At 33.4% G+C, this 19,225-nt stretch overlaps 2 protein-coding genes across 3 annotated transcripts; one reads left to right on the top strand and one right to left on the bottom strand.

The window, feature by feature from the left end:
• Positions 1 to 231: 231 nt before the first annotated feature.
• Trs23 (trafficking protein particle complex subunit 4-like protein Trs23) lies at positions 232 to 5,583 on the bottom strand. The gene is made up of 3 exons (XM_069830623.1): positions 5,295 to 5,583; positions 4,657 to 4,935; positions 232 to 564 (listed from the first exon to the last, which is right to left on the bottom strand). Exons 1-3 carry the CDS (start codon positions 5,467 to 5,469, stop codon positions 365 to 367), a joined length of 654 nt encoding a protein of 217 aa, XP_069686724.1. The 5' UTR covers positions 5,470 to 5,583; the 3' UTR covers positions 232 to 364.
• Positions 5,584 to 5,793: 210 nt separating this feature from the next.
• Positions 5,794 to 15,737, top strand: tank (EI24 domain-containing protein tank). 2 transcript variants are annotated; one of them, XM_069830622.1, is made up of 7 exons: positions 5,794 to 5,904; positions 6,470 to 6,651; positions 6,753 to 7,008; positions 10,793 to 10,912; positions 12,355 to 12,578; positions 14,231 to 14,305; positions 14,911 to 15,737. In XM_069830622.1, exons 1-7 carry the CDS (start codon positions 5,890 to 5,892, stop codon positions 15,014 to 15,016), a joined length of 978 nt encoding a protein of 325 aa, XP_069686723.1. In that variant the 5' UTR covers positions 5,794 to 5,889; the 3' UTR covers positions 15,017 to 15,737. The 2 variants fall into 2 exon arrangements, with proteins under 2 accessions (XP_069686723.1, XP_069686721.1); XM_069830620.1 differs by having other exon boundaries at positions 14,210 to 14,305; positions 14,911 to 15,162.
• Positions 15,738 to 19,225: the final 3,488 nt, after the last annotated feature.

Genomic DNA, 19,225 nt, shown 5'->3' with positions numbered 1-19,225 from the left:
ATGTCAATTTTCGAATGGTGCCAAATTAAGCAAAACTTACTCCCAGCCAGACACTCCATAATATGAGGATCTACTTTGGCATAAGAAATATATAAAGCATGTACAATTGTACATAGATTATAGGCAAAAAAAAAAAAAAAATTCTTAAGGATGTAGAAATAGGATAAGGAAATGATGATATAATAGGACAGGAGACAGAGTTTTGGTTTAGTTTCTTGTATGACAAGTTAATAAATTAAATGCAAGTTTTTTTTTTATTTATGTTGCAGAAGAAATATACCACATCAACAATTTTAACAATAAATGCATACATTAATTTCGACGTAAGATATATTTACACAGAAATAACGAATAGCATTACAATTCAGACATTACTTATACCTGTTTTTTCGATCTGCTCAAGTAAACTTTGAAGATTTGTATCAAAAAGTTCACACCTAATTGGCATTTCCAGTGAATAAAATGGATTCTTTAAAGCATAATCAGCATAAAGTTCATATATCCTTTTCAGAAGAATATCCATACCAATTTGGTTTGGCTCAGCTACTATCATAAACTTTACTCCTGAAAGAGAAATACGATTCAGTTAGTGATGATATGAATGACCACATTACCAATTAACAGAAAGCCTACTTCACCATTAAAAGAAACACACAATTTATATGAAGCCTTACTCTTTGCTACATGGAATAAGTGATATTCCAGCATAGAAGTTTTTGGTATGTTATATGATTGCATTATTATTACCGGTATTATATTTATTATTATTATTATTGTCCTTGTTTGACTATATATGGAAAAAGTTCAGACAGTTTGAGCTGTCAATTGAATCAGATGTAACTCACTGGAATTACTGCATCTGTGGCATAGCATTAACATGCTGGTCTTCCATACAGGCCACCCAAGTTCGATGCCTGGCCCCTAATCATGATGGCATTTGTGGTGGACAAAGCAGATGTTGTACAGAGTTTTTCTCGGGTTACTCCTATTTCCCTCTTTCATTCCACCAATACTTTCACACCTCCTCTTTATTACATCTATTACTGGCAATAGTAAATATAGGTAGGAATGGAGTCTTAACAGCAGTACAGGTTTCTAATACTGATGTAGGTTCTAAGGTTATGGGGGCTCCAAGCCATGGGGTTTATTAGACCTCGTTTGTGAATGGGAGTTGTCGCTGCTAGAGTTGAGGCAGGGTGGCCTGCCTGTCAGCATTGGCATCAGATTCACAAATGCCATTTAGACTGCATATCAGACTTGGAATAATCACTGCATATATTGGGCACACAATGGATTATTGTCAGCTTAAGTGCATGAATCTGTTGCAGATCCAGCTGTCTAAACCAACTCACCAGTCCAGCTGTCTAAACCAACTCACCAGTCCAGCTGTCTAAACCAACTTACCAGAAAATTTACACATTGGGGAGTAAGCAAAATTATCACGGCCTAAGGTCACTCGTGCTTCCTAGCCTTAAGGCGGCAATGTCTCAATACCTTCTAAGGATGGGAGGCGTGGTCTTGCAATCGCCAGCTGATGCTGCATTCCACGGCTTGCACAGAAAACTGAAATTCTGATGACCTCAGCATGACGAGCTACCAAACTCTTTGTTAACACATACAAATCACACATCTTGCATGGAAGATTCAAGGCGATTAAAACCATACAAGCTCACTGTTCATAAATTGTTGCCACGTGATCATGAAAAAAGGTTGTCACGTGAGAGAGAGACTTTTATCTATGGGGGCACTTGAAAATAAAGTGTATGCAACGAACCCCCACACATTAGAAGAACTGAAAGTAAGTATCAGGTGTGAAATTTACTCTATTTCGGAAGATGAATACGTGTAAATGCACATTTCCTAAAAAGATGCCAGAAATGTGTGGATGAAGGAGGTCAACATTTCCAATATCTCATGTTATAAGGTACGTAATTTTACTCAATTGTACATGGTCATTTTCATTGTACATTGTATATTTGTACTGAATTGGCTGACGAAATCATCAAGGTCTTTACTTCCGAACCATGGGCAAAGACGAAGGAAGACAGTGGGGAGAGATCCTCACGATCTTTACCTTCGAACCAGGGGAGAGGATATCACTCCAGCAATACTTCCAGGCATTGGGGAGCAGTCTGGACGGTGCCTACCATCGAACAAGGGACGAGGACATCACTTTAACGAAGACGAAGGAAGGCAGTGAGAAGTTCAAACAATCTTTGCTTTCGAGCCAGGGACGAAGATATCACTCCAGGGAAAATGAAGTAGTAGATGAGAAGCAGTCTGGGCGGTATCTACCCATGAACTTGAGGCGAGGACATCACTCTGGCGAAGACAAAGAAAGGAAGCGCCTCTTACTTCCATGGCATAAAGCCTTGTATAAAATTTTATCAAGTTCACTTTTTGAAATATCTGAATAAATGCCAAATTAAGCATAATCTGTCTTTTATTTCTAATCTACTGTCATCCTCTGAGGAGTTTAGTGCTGAGAGGAATGCAGTTCCGACTAGTCTAGCATGGTATTGGAGTGGGAGAGAATAATAACAGCGGCAGTCTGGAAGGAAGTACAATCATACTGAAAACATTCGCCCAATTTACGAGAGCAGTATGCCTATTAGTTTTCTAACGTATTTTTGGCGAGATAGAGATACAACCATTCCTACTTACGTGTTCAGAGAAGGAAAGTATTGTAGAAAATGTTATTTATTTCTTTATTTATTTCTTTGTTTATTTGTTTCTTTGTTTATGTATTTATTTATTTATTCTGGTGAAGTTAAGGCCATCACACCACCAGAAATACAAATACAATAAAATAAATAAAAAGAAAAATAATAATAAAACTGCAATAATACAAATGAAAAGAAGAATCATACTATAAAACTTAGTGATTAGTAAAACTGAATTAAATTTGTAATCAATTTAAATATACTGTAGTGCTAAACTCACTCGAGAAGTAAAACTACTTGATTTGTATTTTAAGATATCACCAACAAATGATTTTCGCGTGACATTATAGGAATCTGTTTTTCACTATACCAATCACACATATTATAAAATTCCAATAGAATAAAACCAAAAACTTTTCCACAGCATGTTTCCTTAAAAATGACCTGTAATGGTGAAATATTTAATATGAGTAATTCATATAATATTAACATAGCTAACATCAGGGAGATGTTTGAGCAAAAATTGCAACAATATATTTAATATATTAAGAACAAAACCATATAGGCCTAGATAAACAATATGTATACGAAATATTCACACACTACTACAAACTGAAGACTGCATATTTTTGGACGATTAATACTTCCCACTCTGCTCGGCTCGGCTTGGCTGTAGCAACAAAAGAATCTACCTGCAACCCCCCGTACCGATGGCAAGAATACCTCAGGTCCCAGCGCTAAACTTGTTGGAGGAAGACAGTAGCTTAACATTATTTGGTACATTTCCTTCCTTATAATCAAACGTGATGTCAGTCAAGTCACAACTATAGCTCTGTGTTAGAGACTGTACACAACGCATACTTTCAAGTTAATAAGTTAATGTTTCACTAAATAGGCCTAATAAAAAGGTGTAGGCCTATTTGAGAATATACTATAGGCCTATTTAAGTCGTTCATTTATACACTGACGGATCCTTGATCTCCAGAGAACAAGGTGCCAGTGCAGGTGTTACGTGCTGTCTCTTCTCACTTTATAGATCTCTTGGGTATGGAACAACAAGTTTTGATGGAGAAATCATTGCAATAAGTGAAAGTCTCAGGAATCTTCTATGTCACATCAGTAAATTTAAAAATGCAGTTATATTGTCAGACTCCAAAGCAGCTATTCTATCAATAGTCTCTAAACACACACCTTCATCTCAAACAGCAGAAATAACTAAAATGCTCTCTCAATTAATATCACTCAATAAAAGAATTGTATTCCAATGGATACCATCCCACTGTGGAATCCTGGGAAACGAGAATGCGGATGCTTTAGCAAAGAAGGGCAGCACTGCTACTTACAGACCTGTTACTAAATCTACGTATTACTCTGTGAAAAGATTTATTAAATCTACATACTTAGACTTCAACAAACAAAATTTGATAACACAATCCCATGGAAAAAAATGGAACTCTCTGCATCAAAATCCACAGTTAATTCCCGATTTACCACGAAAATCGTCTGTAGCTGCATTTAGATTGGCAACAGGCCATGATATTTGGCCAAACACCTGCTTAGAATTGGAATATATCAGTCCCCTAACTGTCCACTGTGCAACTCAAACCAAGAAATGGATTCGGAACACCTCAAAATCTGTGCTTCAGTGGCTGGTCATGATAATATCTTTGAAAAATATTGGAATGCAAGAGGTCAAATGACTTTATTGTCAAACGCCTGGCATTAGAAAACAACAACATTTATGAATTTGTTGTTAAATCATATCCGGAAGGTATATGTTTATGTATATTGGTATCATAAAATCTGCAACAGTAATTAATATTGGTGATAAACTGTGTTGTTTATTTAAACACAAAATTAAGATTTTTCCATTTTGTGTTGTTTAATGTTTTAAAAATCGTAAAACTACCTCTCACGTGCAAGAATATCAATTCCTACTCCAGACCTAGATTCAAACCCAAAACTTGTTTAGGAGAAGGGCATTTTTGTATACCTGTCAGTGTCTGGAAACAATGTAGCTTGAAGGTATCAGTTTCTAGAACTTCTATACCAGAGCTTCTCGGTTCTGGACTCAGTTGACTTGCAATAGCAAAAAGGGGATAAAACATACTAGCAAGAAATATTTTCTCATTGGTTGTCATCTTAGGACGTTCAAATTTTAAGTTCACGGGGAATAATTCTTCATTTTCAAGAACTTCAAATACATCTCTTCCATCATCCAACTGTCTTCCCGTCACTGGAACACCATTCACTGCTGTGAGCACGTGACCAACTGAAACAAGAAATAATTCCTAAACATACGATATGCACGCTTTAATTGTATTTCCTTGTCCTATGATTACTTAAAAAAACACTGCGAATGTTTCACAGTTCTTGGATTGTAGTGTATAGCTTTCCGGTACCTACACACAACAGATGTCTTGGATCGTGATAACGCTATAGTATAGAAATACTGATTCACTTAATATAATACGTAAGTTTGACAGAAACGCCGGGAATGTTTGCTAGGACTCGCTGTATGAGTACCAGGCCAATCCTAACCTCAAATCTCTTAATGTATAATACATATCAAATTCGAGTATAAAATGTTACAAAAGCAAAAAGTGTTAGTGCTTCAAGCCATATACTTACCCATTATTCCATCTCTTTGACCAAATGAAACGACAACTTTCTTGTTTTCATACTGAAGTTTGATGTCCAATGGGAAACTGAAAGTTTTTTCTGTCTCTATCTTTGGAATGTTGTGATCGTGATTAAAAATAAGACCTCCAGATTTTGACACAATGTAAACGCCATATATTACCATAGCTATTTCCTGGGTTTTACACTGAAAACTAAATTTGTCAATATATTTGACATAAATTCATACAATACCAGCTTATTCAATGTTCGCCATCCTGCAGAGAAGTCGAATTGTGATCGACTATCGATAAGGAAACAAATTAAAAATTAGTGTAAGGACCAAGAACAATAATTAATTTACGTAACTTTCGTATCTGACAAAAAATATGTTTGTACAAATAGTAAAGACACACAAAATAATTTCATTGTCCATTAAATTGCAGAATAATAGTACTATCGCAGAAGAATCGAATGAAGTTTATAATGTAAATCGAGGATGATATATCGCAATAATTAGTATCGATAAGGAACAAGATCAGCTGAGAAAATAGCAATATTTTCGATATTTGCAAGGACTAGGGACTGGGGAATACACTTAACTAAAATGGACAACATTTACGTGAGTTTGTTTTCATTTAAATGAATGATATATACTTATGCATATTACAGTGTACCTTTGGGGATTGTATTATATTCAGATTTATTGTTGTATTTGTTATGGATTTGAACTGTTATTTGTTTATTGTACATTTTTATGTTTTTTTTGTCCTTCAATTGAATGAATCATTGCTATTGTTGATACAGAGCTATTCCATCCTTATTTGGAATCTTTTCATATTCCTGAATTAGTAATGTTACGCGAAACTTATAGGTTTTCATACAGATGTCACAGTTTCTACATGTTTACTGAGGAATTTCAAGGATGTTAAATATTTAATTAACCACTCGGCATATGCTACCCGGATACTTTTCTTTGTTTATTATTGTAATAGTGAAAACAACAGTGTTGGAATAATGTGTATAATCCACATTTCAAATGAACTAGAATTAATAGGTCTTAATTAACCACATTTTAATAAATTGTATTGTGTGAATTAAACGCAATTGATGGTGTAGGCCTATGTGGTGGATGTATTTTAATCATACTTTACTCATTGAAAATTATATTTGTGCATGGTTTTCAGGCAATTATTCTTGCTGCTCTTCGAGGTCTTGGAGATAGTTTAAAAGGAACAATAACATTATTTTATTTGGACAAAAATATAAAAGAAAGAGCATTGCGTACGTCACCAGTAAAAGATCACAATACTCCTAGCCGAAGAAAAGAATCGAATCGAGAATCTCATAAATCGTCAAAGAAAGAAGAGTATGTACATTTCTGTATATTTTGTTTATGCACTTTCATTAAATAGTGTTTGCTTTCACAAATATGAGAATTTGAATTGAATGTTTTCATTTTCATTTTAGAGAACCAAAAGTTCTGAGAAGGACTTTAGAGTGTTGTGCGCTAAATGGTGGAGTATTCTGGTTCAGCATGTATGTTTTTGAGAGTGGTCTTCTTCCGTTATTAAAGTACCTGCTTACATTATTGTTTGGCCAATCCTCGAGTACAGGGAAATCTCTCTGGTCATGGATGAAACTTTTTCTATCTTGTACATTTGGTGCCTTTTGGGTGCTTCCGTTGTTCCTGCTCAGCAAAATTGTAAATAGTCTCTGGTTTCAGGTAAATATAATTATTCATAAGTGTTTACAAATTGTAACATAGGCCTAATTATACTTAATTTTACTTAACTTTTAGTTTCATTTAGCTAAATACAAGAGAAAAGTATTCTTCGTCTTCATTAAAATAGGGATTGATTCCTGTTTTGGAATTTGAATGATATTAGGTACTGTTTTTATTACCTGTTAGTTGCATGATGGGTAATTATGTAATATGCATCGGCTAGACCGCCATCTTCCAACAGTACAGGTCCAGGGCACAACATTAAAAGTGTGAAGAGGCTGACAATATGTCAGTCATAAGAAAATGTTGAAAATTTAATTAAAAATATATGTATGTATATATGGGAAATCCCTGTTGTTATTCGGTTGAGAAGTTTTTGTCATCCAGTCTGCTCTCAAATAAGCTGAAAGTTAGAATTTATAAAACAGGATTACCGCTTGGTCTGTATTCTGTATGGTTGTGAAACTTGGACTCCCACTTTGAGAGAGGAACAGAGTTTAAGGGTGTTCGAGAATAATGTGCTTAGGAAAACATTTGGGGCTAAAAGGGATGAAGTTACAGGAGAATGGAGGAAGTTACACAACACAGAACTGCACGCATTGTATTCTTTACCTAACATAATTAGGAACATTAAATTCAGACGTTTGAGTTGGGCAGAGCATATAGCACATATGGGTGAATCCAGAAATGCATATAGTGTGTTAATTGGAAGACCTGAGGGAAAAGACCTTTGGGAAGGCCGAGATTTAGATGGGAGGTTAATATAAAAATTGATTTGAGGGAGATGGGATATGATGGTAGGAACTGGATTAAACTTGCTCAGGATAAGAACTGATGACGGGCTTATGTGAGGGCGACAATGAACCTTCGGGTTCCTTAAAGGCCATTTGTAAGTTAGTATATAAGTGTGTATGTGCCCTGGACTTATTTTTGCTGGAAGATTACCCAGCTGATGCTTACAACATAATTACAATTTGTTTGTGTTTACAATAATTATTTTACATCTTGATTACACAGTTTTTAACACTATATCATTTCGGAAAAGTATTATTTATCTTTGTGTTAAATTTTCACAAGAAAGACAAATAATACATTTTCCGAAATAATTATATTTATTGAATCATAATGGATATGTATACTAAAGATTCTTTAAATGCAATTTAGTGCTTTTTAGTGTGAAAATAATATGATTGTAAATGTATATGATGTTAAATATTACTCTTAGGCCTATAGCATGGGCCACGAAAAAGTAGCTTGAGACAGAAATGAGCAAGTGGATAATGTATAATGTCGGCTTTATTTAACTACTGTTTTATTACAATAATTGTTTTTCTAAAGGTTTCTTCTTCTAAATTAAGTAAAGGATGTAGATTACTATGGTAGCATGTTCAAATAGCTCATTCTGCATCCCATAAACTGGAAATTAGCTCAAAGATCAAAAGTCCGGTTATCCATCTTAAAATTATCCTTTCCAAAGCCAGAAGTTGTTTAGTTGAGTCAGGTTTTAGTTATCCAATAAGAAGTTTAGACTGTCTCATGGCTGGTGTAAGTCTCCAGACTCTTAGTAAATCTTTCATCAGGCTGTCCTTTACAATCTGTTCGATTATATACTTAGAGATGCCAACAGAGGGATCTGGGCCATAACTTTGGATTCTAAAGGTTTGGTAACATAGCTACTCGCATGTCATAAGAGGTGCCGAAAGTGGTCCCCATTCATTGCAATACACTTTTGGGCATGTTGCAGCATGTTGACTGATACTGTTGCAACTTTTCGTAATAATGCTGCAGATAATGTTCGTGATGTTCGTCCAGGGTATGTAGATTATTGCTCCAGATATAAAAATCGCATATAGAGAAGTCGAGGGACTGTAGTAGCCATAACCTCTTGCTGACAGTTTATTATTCCGGAAACATTTCATGAACCTATGCCAATGAGTCGTGTGAGGTGTGGGATGTTGCCTCATCTTGTTGAAAAACGCAGTACATTTGTTCTTCTGGTGTTAGTTGTCTATAAAACCGTTCATATATGTCTAGATGCACTGCGGTATTCACAGTTGTTCTGAAGAAAATTGGGCCCACTATTTGTGTTTCTGATACTCCACACCAAACACCAATTTTCTGGTTGTGTAGTGGCTATTGATGAGTTAGGTAAGGATTTTCAGAATATTAAGTAATTAGTGTCTCATATTCTGCTAATTCACATAACCAGACAGGTGGAACCAGGATTCGTCATAAAGTACCTACAGCAATGGGTCCAAAAGTCCTCTGGTAACCATATCGAGAAACCATGCAGACCTACATTAACGTATCTTAGCAGTAATTATTTACTTTATCAATATTAAGTAACTATTAAATCAGTACAAAGTACCATAATCCCAATTTGGCGCTGCCCCTGTATGGAAGCATGTCCCAGTATAGCCTACCTTGTTTTAGACAAAGATTGATCATATTTTGTAAGTTGAATATAAATAATTTATACATCATCTACAAAGAAATTAGTAAAATGGAGCCCAACAATGAATGATTTCATGTGGTACAGTGAAACTAGGCTAGTTTTTCGTGGCTCACTGTATTATTATTATTATTATTATTATTATTAGTACTACTAGTACTACTACTACTACTACTACTACTACTACTACTACTACTACTACTACTACTACTACTACTACTACTACTACTACTACTACTAAATATAGGCCACTATCGTTATGGTAAATATCTGTAAGTAGTACTGGTTCTGTATTTTGGAGAAAAAAAAACCTTAAAAAAAACCTCTGATTTTTGCCTCAAAAATTAAAACACTGAAAAAATGAGTGGAAAGCAAGAAAAAATCTTTAAATATATACAACTTCAAAGCTACATTTTAATTTATATTAATGATCAACTTAACATTCCTAAGCTAATATAGTTTAACCTAACCTAACCTAACCTAACCTAACCTAACCTAACCTAACCTAACCTAACAACCTAGCTATGTCAACGATGAAACAGTTCAGTAAACAAACTACGATAACTTACCTTACATCACATCCCACTTCCATGAAAAAAAATGCGTGTGTTCACGATGATATGGATATGCCCTCTTGAACATGAACTCTGCTAAATATCCGACATCGGTAAATACAACCTCGACACAAACCACTATCACGAGACTTAGAATTACACGCTCCTTCCATCACCAGAACTAATATCAAAGTGATAGAGACATAATGAAAACAATCGAATTAATATGTCATCAAATATCGACTTATACACGTCCGACTCGCAACAGGATCTTGTGCAGACTTGTTAATAAAAATCTTAGAAACTAACCAAACCTAACCTTCACATATGCAAGATGTGTAACGAGCACGAGGGAAACTGCTTGATTTGATCTGGAATGTACACTCGAAAATAAATTCACGTAAATATCAAGCCACATCGGCACTCCATGACAGGTCAGCGCATGTGCCACAGCAATACAGTTCCTGTCCTGTTATAAGTATCAAACAGAAAATGGCTGACCACAATTTCCAATCAGCCGATATCAAGTACGTAAATATAATAAATCTAAACTACGATTGTTTTCCACTCACTTTTTCTAAGTGTTTCCACATTAGGAATAATAATCACAAAGTTTTAGAATATTAATTTCATAAAAACCCAAAACCAGTATTTACAGATAATTACCATTATTATTATTATTATTATTATTATTATTATTATTATTGTTGTTGTTGTTGCAGGAAATTATACCCTTTGACCCATAACATTTATGACAAAAGACTGGTATTTGTTTCAGGACATTGCTGATTCAGCATACAGATACAGCAGAGGTAGACCCCAACTTCTTTCAAGTGTCAGCAAGTTAATAGCAGACACATTGTTCAGTGTCTTGGTCCAGGCTTTGTTCCTTGTACAGGTATATTCGTGTTCATTTGTGACTTCTGGCACGTGTTTTCAAATAAAAGTATCGATAGATTATTCTAAGAACTGATCACTTCATTTAATTACCATTTCAATCATCTGAAGTCATACGATTTTAATGTATGTGTTAGGCAATTTTGTGAATGTTAATAAAATTGTAATCATCCTCACAGGTTGTAGTCCTTTGAAAGACTGTTGTGGTCTACTAAAGTTTTCTTTCCACTGTTTCTTAGAATGTTCTAACGACCTTTTTCATGTTGGATTATAATTCAGGATTGCTTTTGGTTTTCTGTTTGACATCAAGTTACATGTTGGAGCCAATTGGTTTGATATTGATGTATGTCATTCAGAACAGGTATCATTTGGAACTTGTTCAAGACATTATCATTTCTTTTCCTGTCCCATTTCGTATAACCTGCTGTGTGGCACATGAACTTCATTTCACTGGCAGTAATCTGATTTTCATCACGTCTCCAAGAGTCAAAGCCTCACTGCCATAATATAGAACAGGTCTTGCCAAGGTTTTATAAAGGCAGAGGCTTGTATGTCTTTGAGCTAATGATGGTTTCATGATGCTGGTGAAGAAGTCCATAGATTTATTAAATTTAAGAATTTTGTCTGGTATATCTGATTCTATCATAAATTATATTTTATAACTAAGATAACTGAATTCGTTTATTCTTTCTAATATTTGGTTACTGATACAAATTTTGTTTGGTATTGGTTATATTCTGTAAAAAGCCAGTATATAAATATATTATACATATATAACTAATTTTTACAAAGATAAATTTAATAAAATTGAAGACGTTAGGACATTTTTAATGTTCTTATTTTAGTTGTTGGGTTACATGTAAAATGTTCTGAGTATAATTTAGTTACACCGTTAAACAACTGAGGACCAAAATTAATGCTGTGTTTTAGTTCAGCAGATGTGAAACATTTAGGTTCTGCTAATGTTAAATTATTATTTCGTCTTGAACAGTTTCACCTTTGAATTTATAATGTCCTCCCTCAACTTCAGAGGGAAATGTGTGAATTCAACACTGTGTACTCTATGTAAGATACTGCTTTAGAACGTTCACTTCATTGATTAAATATAGAGGAATATGAAAGATGATATTGCTGTATTGACTAATGACATGAGATTCTGTAATTAGTCTCCTGGTTCAATAAACTATGAACAGAGAGCTAATTGGTTTTATGTACCCCTCTCTTCAGAAAGAAAGGGATATTAAATGGAAACATTTCTTAAAATCGTTAGCAAATAATTGTTTCAGATTGTTAAGGGTGAGTGTTAACATGTTCACAATAAAAGGTTAAATCCTTAGTAAAGAGCAGTAGTAATGGACATTAAAAAGTTAATTTCAGTTTCTTTTCACATTGAAATACTTCTTAAAACAATAGTCAAATGTGAGAAATGTTTTCTGTTTTCAGAGTACACTTGTCAGCATGCTACCTATTGTATTCCTCGGGGACATTCTGTGCCTCGTACATATGTGCATGTTGTATTCATTGTATGCATTTGAGTACAAATGGTTTAATATGGGTTGGGAGCTTCATAGGCGGCTGACATTCATTGAAAGCAATTGGCCATATTTCATTGGTTTTGGACTGCCATTGGCTGTGTTAACAGCTATTCCTAATTCATTTTTTAACAGGTGAGTAACTTTTTTTATTAATTTACTTACATAAGAGAACCCTGTATAAAATACATAGGAAGCTCCCGAATATTCATGCTTGGATCATTCAGTTTGCGGGTTTTTTGTGAGCTTCTCTCTTTCTCTTCCTCTTCCTTGCTATCAATGTTTCCCTCCCTCCCTCCCTCCCTCCCTCCCTATCCCCTTGTGATGTGTGTGCATTTGAGTTAAAGCATTGCCTGCATTTAGTTTACTGCAAGCTTGTAGTGCAGTTTACTTGCAATTAAATTAAGTACCATATCTGTTGTTAGAACCAGAAGATTGGAAGATAAAAAAAGGGTAGCTGGTGCTGTAAGTGTATATAATTGATATTTTTTTTGTCTAATTATTTTCTTTTAGTCTAAAATTTGCATTTACTGTATATTTAATTTGCAAACAGCTGAACTTAGTTATAGCATCATCAAAGGGACTAAAAAAATGATGTTACAATAAATGAGCGTCACTATAAGGAAAATTAAGTAAATACCGTAAAAGAAATACTTTCACAATAATACGTATTTTGTATTATCCACGGATCAAGGTGATCAATGTGCATACAAGCACAATGAGCACAGAATGCATAGAGTAGACAACAGCTTGGAGGTCTGGTGCCTCATTAAAAATATAGATCGCTGCTTCAATTTGTAACTTACTTTCTAATTCTTCCTTGTATAGTTCAAAGTACAATTTTAACAATAATTAAATTATTTTTATTGAATGAAGGTAGAGACGAAATTAGTTGCCAGCACAACTCTTTTCTCAAGTTTTAGTTTATAGTCTTGTCTAACTCTGGCCCTAATGTTGGTGGCAGGGTCATATGAACTTAAACAGAGGTAATCAAATTTGAATTCAGTTGGTTTGTTCGTTGTGTGGTCATAAGATAATAGTACATTATGCAACGAGCCTATAATGGTAGTAATTAAGACGCAAGTATGTTTGTTTGTGAAACGAGCGCGAGTTTCATAATTTTCATACGAGCATCTTAATTACCATTATAGGCAAGTTTCATACGACTTTTTATGCTCGACCATATTTCTAACTTGAAATTATTCAAAATTAGGTCATGTTATGGTTATGTGCGAACTGACCTGAATTGTGAGATGTGCGCTGACGCGAAAGTATTGATTTTTTCCGAGGCCGAATGTCATTGGCCTTGATAGAGAATAAGATGAACATTAGTCTGATATAATTGGAAATTGATTTAGAATTGAAAAACGAGATGACAAATTGAATTTATTTGAATATTATTTACAGTTAACGCTAATTATTATATTAACAGAACATAACCTTCTGCGACAGTATTGGATTTCCAGCCTCTGTGACTTTTCGCTAATTGTCTTTCGATTGCATATCCGAGAATAATCGATACTTGCGGTTTTATAACGGTACAAAGGTGACTTGTCATTGGCTGAACACCTGAACTTTAATGAGTAGGTGTACTTTAATGAGGTGCATTAAAGTACATCTACTTATTAAAGTTCAGGTTTATAATTACTACATTTCGGCATGGTCGAGCATAAAGTATTTTATTTTGAGTAGTTATTATAGATAAGTTGTAATATAACTTCATCTGTATGATTAAATTTTAACAATGTTATGATCTGCTTTTACAGTGGGTGGTTCTATTTTTACAGTGGGTGTGTGTTCTCCATCTTATTTCCATTATTTATTATAAGTGGAAACGAAGCTGATCCCGTAACAGGTGTCTGGTGAGTAGTTTTAACTGTTGTACTATGTAGAGGATATTGGGGAAAACAACGGTTGTAATGGGAAATTAAAGCTGCAGAGATGAAGTGATTGCTAGAAATTTCGTTAAAAAATTGTTGTAAGATCCATGGAATACAGTAAGTGAAATAAAAAAAAAACACTCCTATGATGGTCTGACAGAATTTTTTTGTGTGTTCAGCACTTCTTTCTCTCCTTAAAATGTACTCATTCCACAACATATTTAAAACTAAATAAATAAGTGAAGTAAAAGCAACAAACTAAAACTGAAAAAAAAAAAAAAAGAAAAAAAAACGTAATCTAAATAAACCAAAACTAACAGTTAAATCAAAACTAGCCTAAATAAACCAAACCTAACGTAGGCAAACCATTTACACATTATGTTGACATTCTGTAGAACTGCATACAGCGTGAGTGTGTATATGCATTCATCAAGTGCAACTATAGGTTAGAGCAGGAAACAGTGTAAGTTGATATGAAGATTCTAGACATTATTCACATTGATTGTATATTTCCCATTCTTAAGTAAATTTGGGAAGTTTTTATAACAACGTGTAATTACTAATTATTAAATGTATCTCCATTTCAGTGACTACCCATTGCAGTTATTTTCACCTGTTATTGCAATTTCAAATGCACTTTTCAATCGGACAATCAGGCCAAGAACAATTGAAGCCTCTAATGTACGCAGGTGATGATTTTTATGAACTGATGAGAAAAGTTTGAGTGACTATAAATTACAATGAACATTATAACATGGCAACAACATGTTCCAATAAAGGCACTAGTTGAAATGTAAATATGAAACTACATTTGAGTGCACAAACTAAATGTGTTGTGTTTTACAGATGCGAAGTTAGTGATATATAGTGATAAAATATATTTCACGAATTTTGGGGTATCAAATTGTTTACCTCATTAAATTAATTTGTGGTAGTTCATTATGCACATCATGAGGAGAAAGTGTAATAGAGCAATTACACATGGTAATTGAATTTTTCAAGTCTTATAATACTTTTGTTTCTCTTCGGGAAGGTTGGGAGAGATATGATTCATTTTTCTGAATAAACAATGAGCAATTAAGTTACGAAAGTTGAATGGGAAGAAATGCTAAATATATGCAACAGTTTATTGTGTGGTAACAGTTACTTTCCTTGTAATAACACTGTTTGTTATAGGTAATGAATATTGGGTCCACGAAAAAAAAAAATGCAGATTGTAAGACGTGATTTTTTAATCAAAATATCTGTGAGATTTTCAATAACAGGATTTGGCTCTCCACATTGTTTTCATTCTTGTTTCGCAAGTAATAATTGCATCCATGCTGCCTTGATATGAGTTTAGCAATAAGTGAACATTGTATTTTTCCTGTGTTTTGGAGAGGAAACTCTAGATTATGAAAATATGTTTACAAGAGATGAAGATTTACTTGTTGGAGAAAGAAAAATTTCAAACTAAATAATTAATTAAGTTGAATTTATGAGTGTGGTTATCTTTTCAGGGCTGATTCACTTATGTTTTAGTATGGTTTTCCCATACAAACGGATGTAATTGTCTGCCTATCTTTTATCTTGCTAACATCCCCTTTAAGTGTGATTGGTAATATCATTTCTCTGTCGTACATTGACTTCGAAAGTAACTGAACTACATCTGAACTGATAAAAGTTTAAGTTGCTGATATATCACCAGAAAATTATTGTGTGTTGCATTACAAGATTCATACAAAACATGTAAGGAATTTTAAATGTTGCTCTTGCATGTCATGCTATTACTTGATGAAAAACAAAAACGGTATTATCAGAGACGATATCATGAGGACTGCATTTTGTTGATAAATTCACAATCATGAAACAGGAGTGAATTATCCAAACAAAATAAAAAAAAAAACTTCACATTGTACTATATTTAATTAATATTTCGATTTCGTAAAGAATGAATATGGAAATAATTATTTATAAATACAACTAGAGCCATCTAGTGTTAGCTATTCCAGCTACAACTGAATAGTATAAATATTCATTATCATTATAACCACAGTGAAATTTAAAAAGATGACAATCTAATTAAATGTTAAATTATTATGGAACTGACTTTCTTTAAAAGTTATTATGGAACTGACTTTCTTTAAAAGTAAATTGATGTTCATTGAGTATTTCTGAGTTTATTGGTATTTAGGTTATGGCATTTCACATTGATTTGTTCAAACAATTGTGAATCATCAGGGACAAGACATAAGTGACAATATGAAATCGACAATATTGCAGTCATAGATGGCTCTGATTTCCTGCATCATAGTGTCGTGGTCTAAGGTATCATACCTGGACTCACGGAATGAGTGCTGATTCGAGTCCTTGTGCCCAACATTCTGGTTTAATTTGGGGAGCTACAATAGGTACCAAAATTCAGTTTCGAAAACCAGTTATGTAGATGTAGTATATATGGTATTCTGTATGCTGACACATAACCCCTGTACTAGTTAGATGATCGTTCACCTCTTGACGTTTGTGGATGTGAGGCCAGCAGTCAGCTGGTTGGTCTTGGCTCTTCATGGGCTGTTGCACCATGGATTACTTACTAATTACTTAATTACTAGATGGCTCTGATTGATTGAAATTCAGTGGATTCTTACAATTCATTAGTGAAGTGGTACTTGAACGAAATAGAATTATTCATTCTTATTATGTTAAGTATGATATTGTAACATGTAACATTCAATCATTTATCCAAGGATTACTTGTGATTGTTCTTGTATGTGTTCATGGTTACAGCTGTAACTGTGATAAACTTATCCCTTCATATGAAATTTAATTTGGACTCAGTTTCAGGAATAAATTATTCTTGCCCACTAAGAGAAATTCAATATTGCAATTTTTAATACTATCGCTTTGAATATTATTCACATGTGTTATATATATGAAAACTTCTAGTGTAAGGTTTTATTATTCAAGAATCCTTATTTTATTGATATTGAAAGAAGAAAAATTGTAATGCAAAATTGACGTTATAGTTATATTGATCTTGCCGAGGGTACATAATTCACGACAATATTTCATCTACTGTAGTTTTACTTCAGTCATATGTTATGGTATGATTTGCTATTAATGGGATATGCAATAATCTCCAATTACTTTAATTAAAATGACACCTGGTTCCCTTACACTTTGTACTTTGGAAGATGATTAAGGGAATTGTAAAGAGGACCCATTAACCTGGAAGATTTTGTTACAGTTTTTGGCCAGAGATCGTAAACTTAACTTAAAATTTTCATTCATTAGAATAATTCATCTTCTTTGTAGTAAGAAACATTTTACTGTAAAAAACTAGCCTTCAAATGTGATTTTATCACTTCAGAAATTTGCGTTGGATTTTAAGAAATAACTTCAAAACCAATAAGAATGCTGTATTTATTGTCTTCTGGTCTGGAGAAGTCTTTCAAGGTATACAAAACTCGTGATAAAATAGCACTTGTATGTTTGTCTATTAATGATCTGAATTCCAGTTACTTATGTTAACGGCATATTGGAGTTGCATATTTTGAATGTATTTGTGTAAATTGCATATTCTTAATTTTTATCTTTATTTAGCTATTGTTATATGGTTATACTGTATGCATATTGTTTTCCTTTTCTGTTATGTATTTAGAACAGTGCCATTAATTTTGTATGAAGCTTTAATGTGCCTGTTAGGGGTATACTTTCCCCCATTTGTTGTTTCCTTAAAATTGTTGGGGGTGGGGGGGTATACATTTTCCTCATTTGTTGTTCCTTAAAATAGTTAGTATAAAAGCATTTGTAGGAAATGCAAAAGCATGGAGCATTTCTGTGTAAAGATTTCTGTATGGAAACTCTTCCTTTTATATAAAACCTTTCCAATCCAAGACTATAAAATTACAGAAATTTCAATTATTATTTGTGCAATTTTTATTTTGAGTGTTTCACATTCTGGAGATTCAAGCAATGTTGACTGTGTTGTCACAAAAATAATTCCCCTTCTCAAGTTATTCAAAGTAATAATATCTTTGTAATTATATGTTTTTATAAATGTGGAAAAGATACATGAACCTCTTTCGATATTCTATCATCAATTGACTACACTGACAGAAGACGAATTATAACAGAATATAATGACAGAAATCTCTTCTTACCCATATCACACATATTTTACTTTTAATTTGTGTAACATTATGATTTCATACACTTCTGTTATTTCATTAAATTTATACATCAGAAAGCTTTGATTTTGCCTTTGGTTCTTTGTTATTTGGCTTAATTGCTTCTCTCGAAGTTTCAGTATTGTCCAGACTAGTAGTATTCAATCTATGGTATGTGAACCCACAGGAGTATATGGGATTATATCTAGGGGTATGCATCCCATTGGTATGTATGTAAAAGTGCTGACATTTATTTTATTATACTTGTTAATTACTGCAGTTCACATATTTTATTTTACAGTATCAACTCTTTATTTTCTTAGCTTCAATAACATTTTACATAATTCATTACTGTTATTATTATTATTATTATTATTATTATTATTATTATTATTGTTATTATTTTATTAATAACTTTTATTTATAATAATTTATTTTGCACATATCATCAGTCATAGTTTAGTGTTATTTCTTTTATAATTGCAATGCAGTTTGGGTGTACGAAGATAAAGCTGTGTCTTTTTGAGAGTACATTAGCAAAAGAGATTGAACACCACTGGTCCAGACGATATTCATAAAATGGAACATGGTTGCATTTAGTTTGGTTTCTGAATTCAAAATTAGTTAAAGATACTATACTAATTAATGTTGGAGCATTTTAAGCTCCCTATGGTGCCAAAATTTTGCAAATTGATGTGAATTGAAAGTGTGTTTGTTTTTTATCGAGTAACCTTGGGACTTTCTCGCGATAAAA

This window comes from Periplaneta americana, chromosome 7, assembly GCF_040183065.1.
Source record: "Periplaneta americana isolate PAMFEO1 chromosome 7, P.americana_PAMFEO1_priV1, whole genome shotgun sequence".
In the NCBI taxonomy this organism is placed as follows: Eukaryota; Metazoa; Arthropoda; class Insecta; order Blattodea; family Blattidae; genus Periplaneta; species Periplaneta americana.
This window is presented reverse-complemented; position numbering and strand designations above follow the sequence as displayed.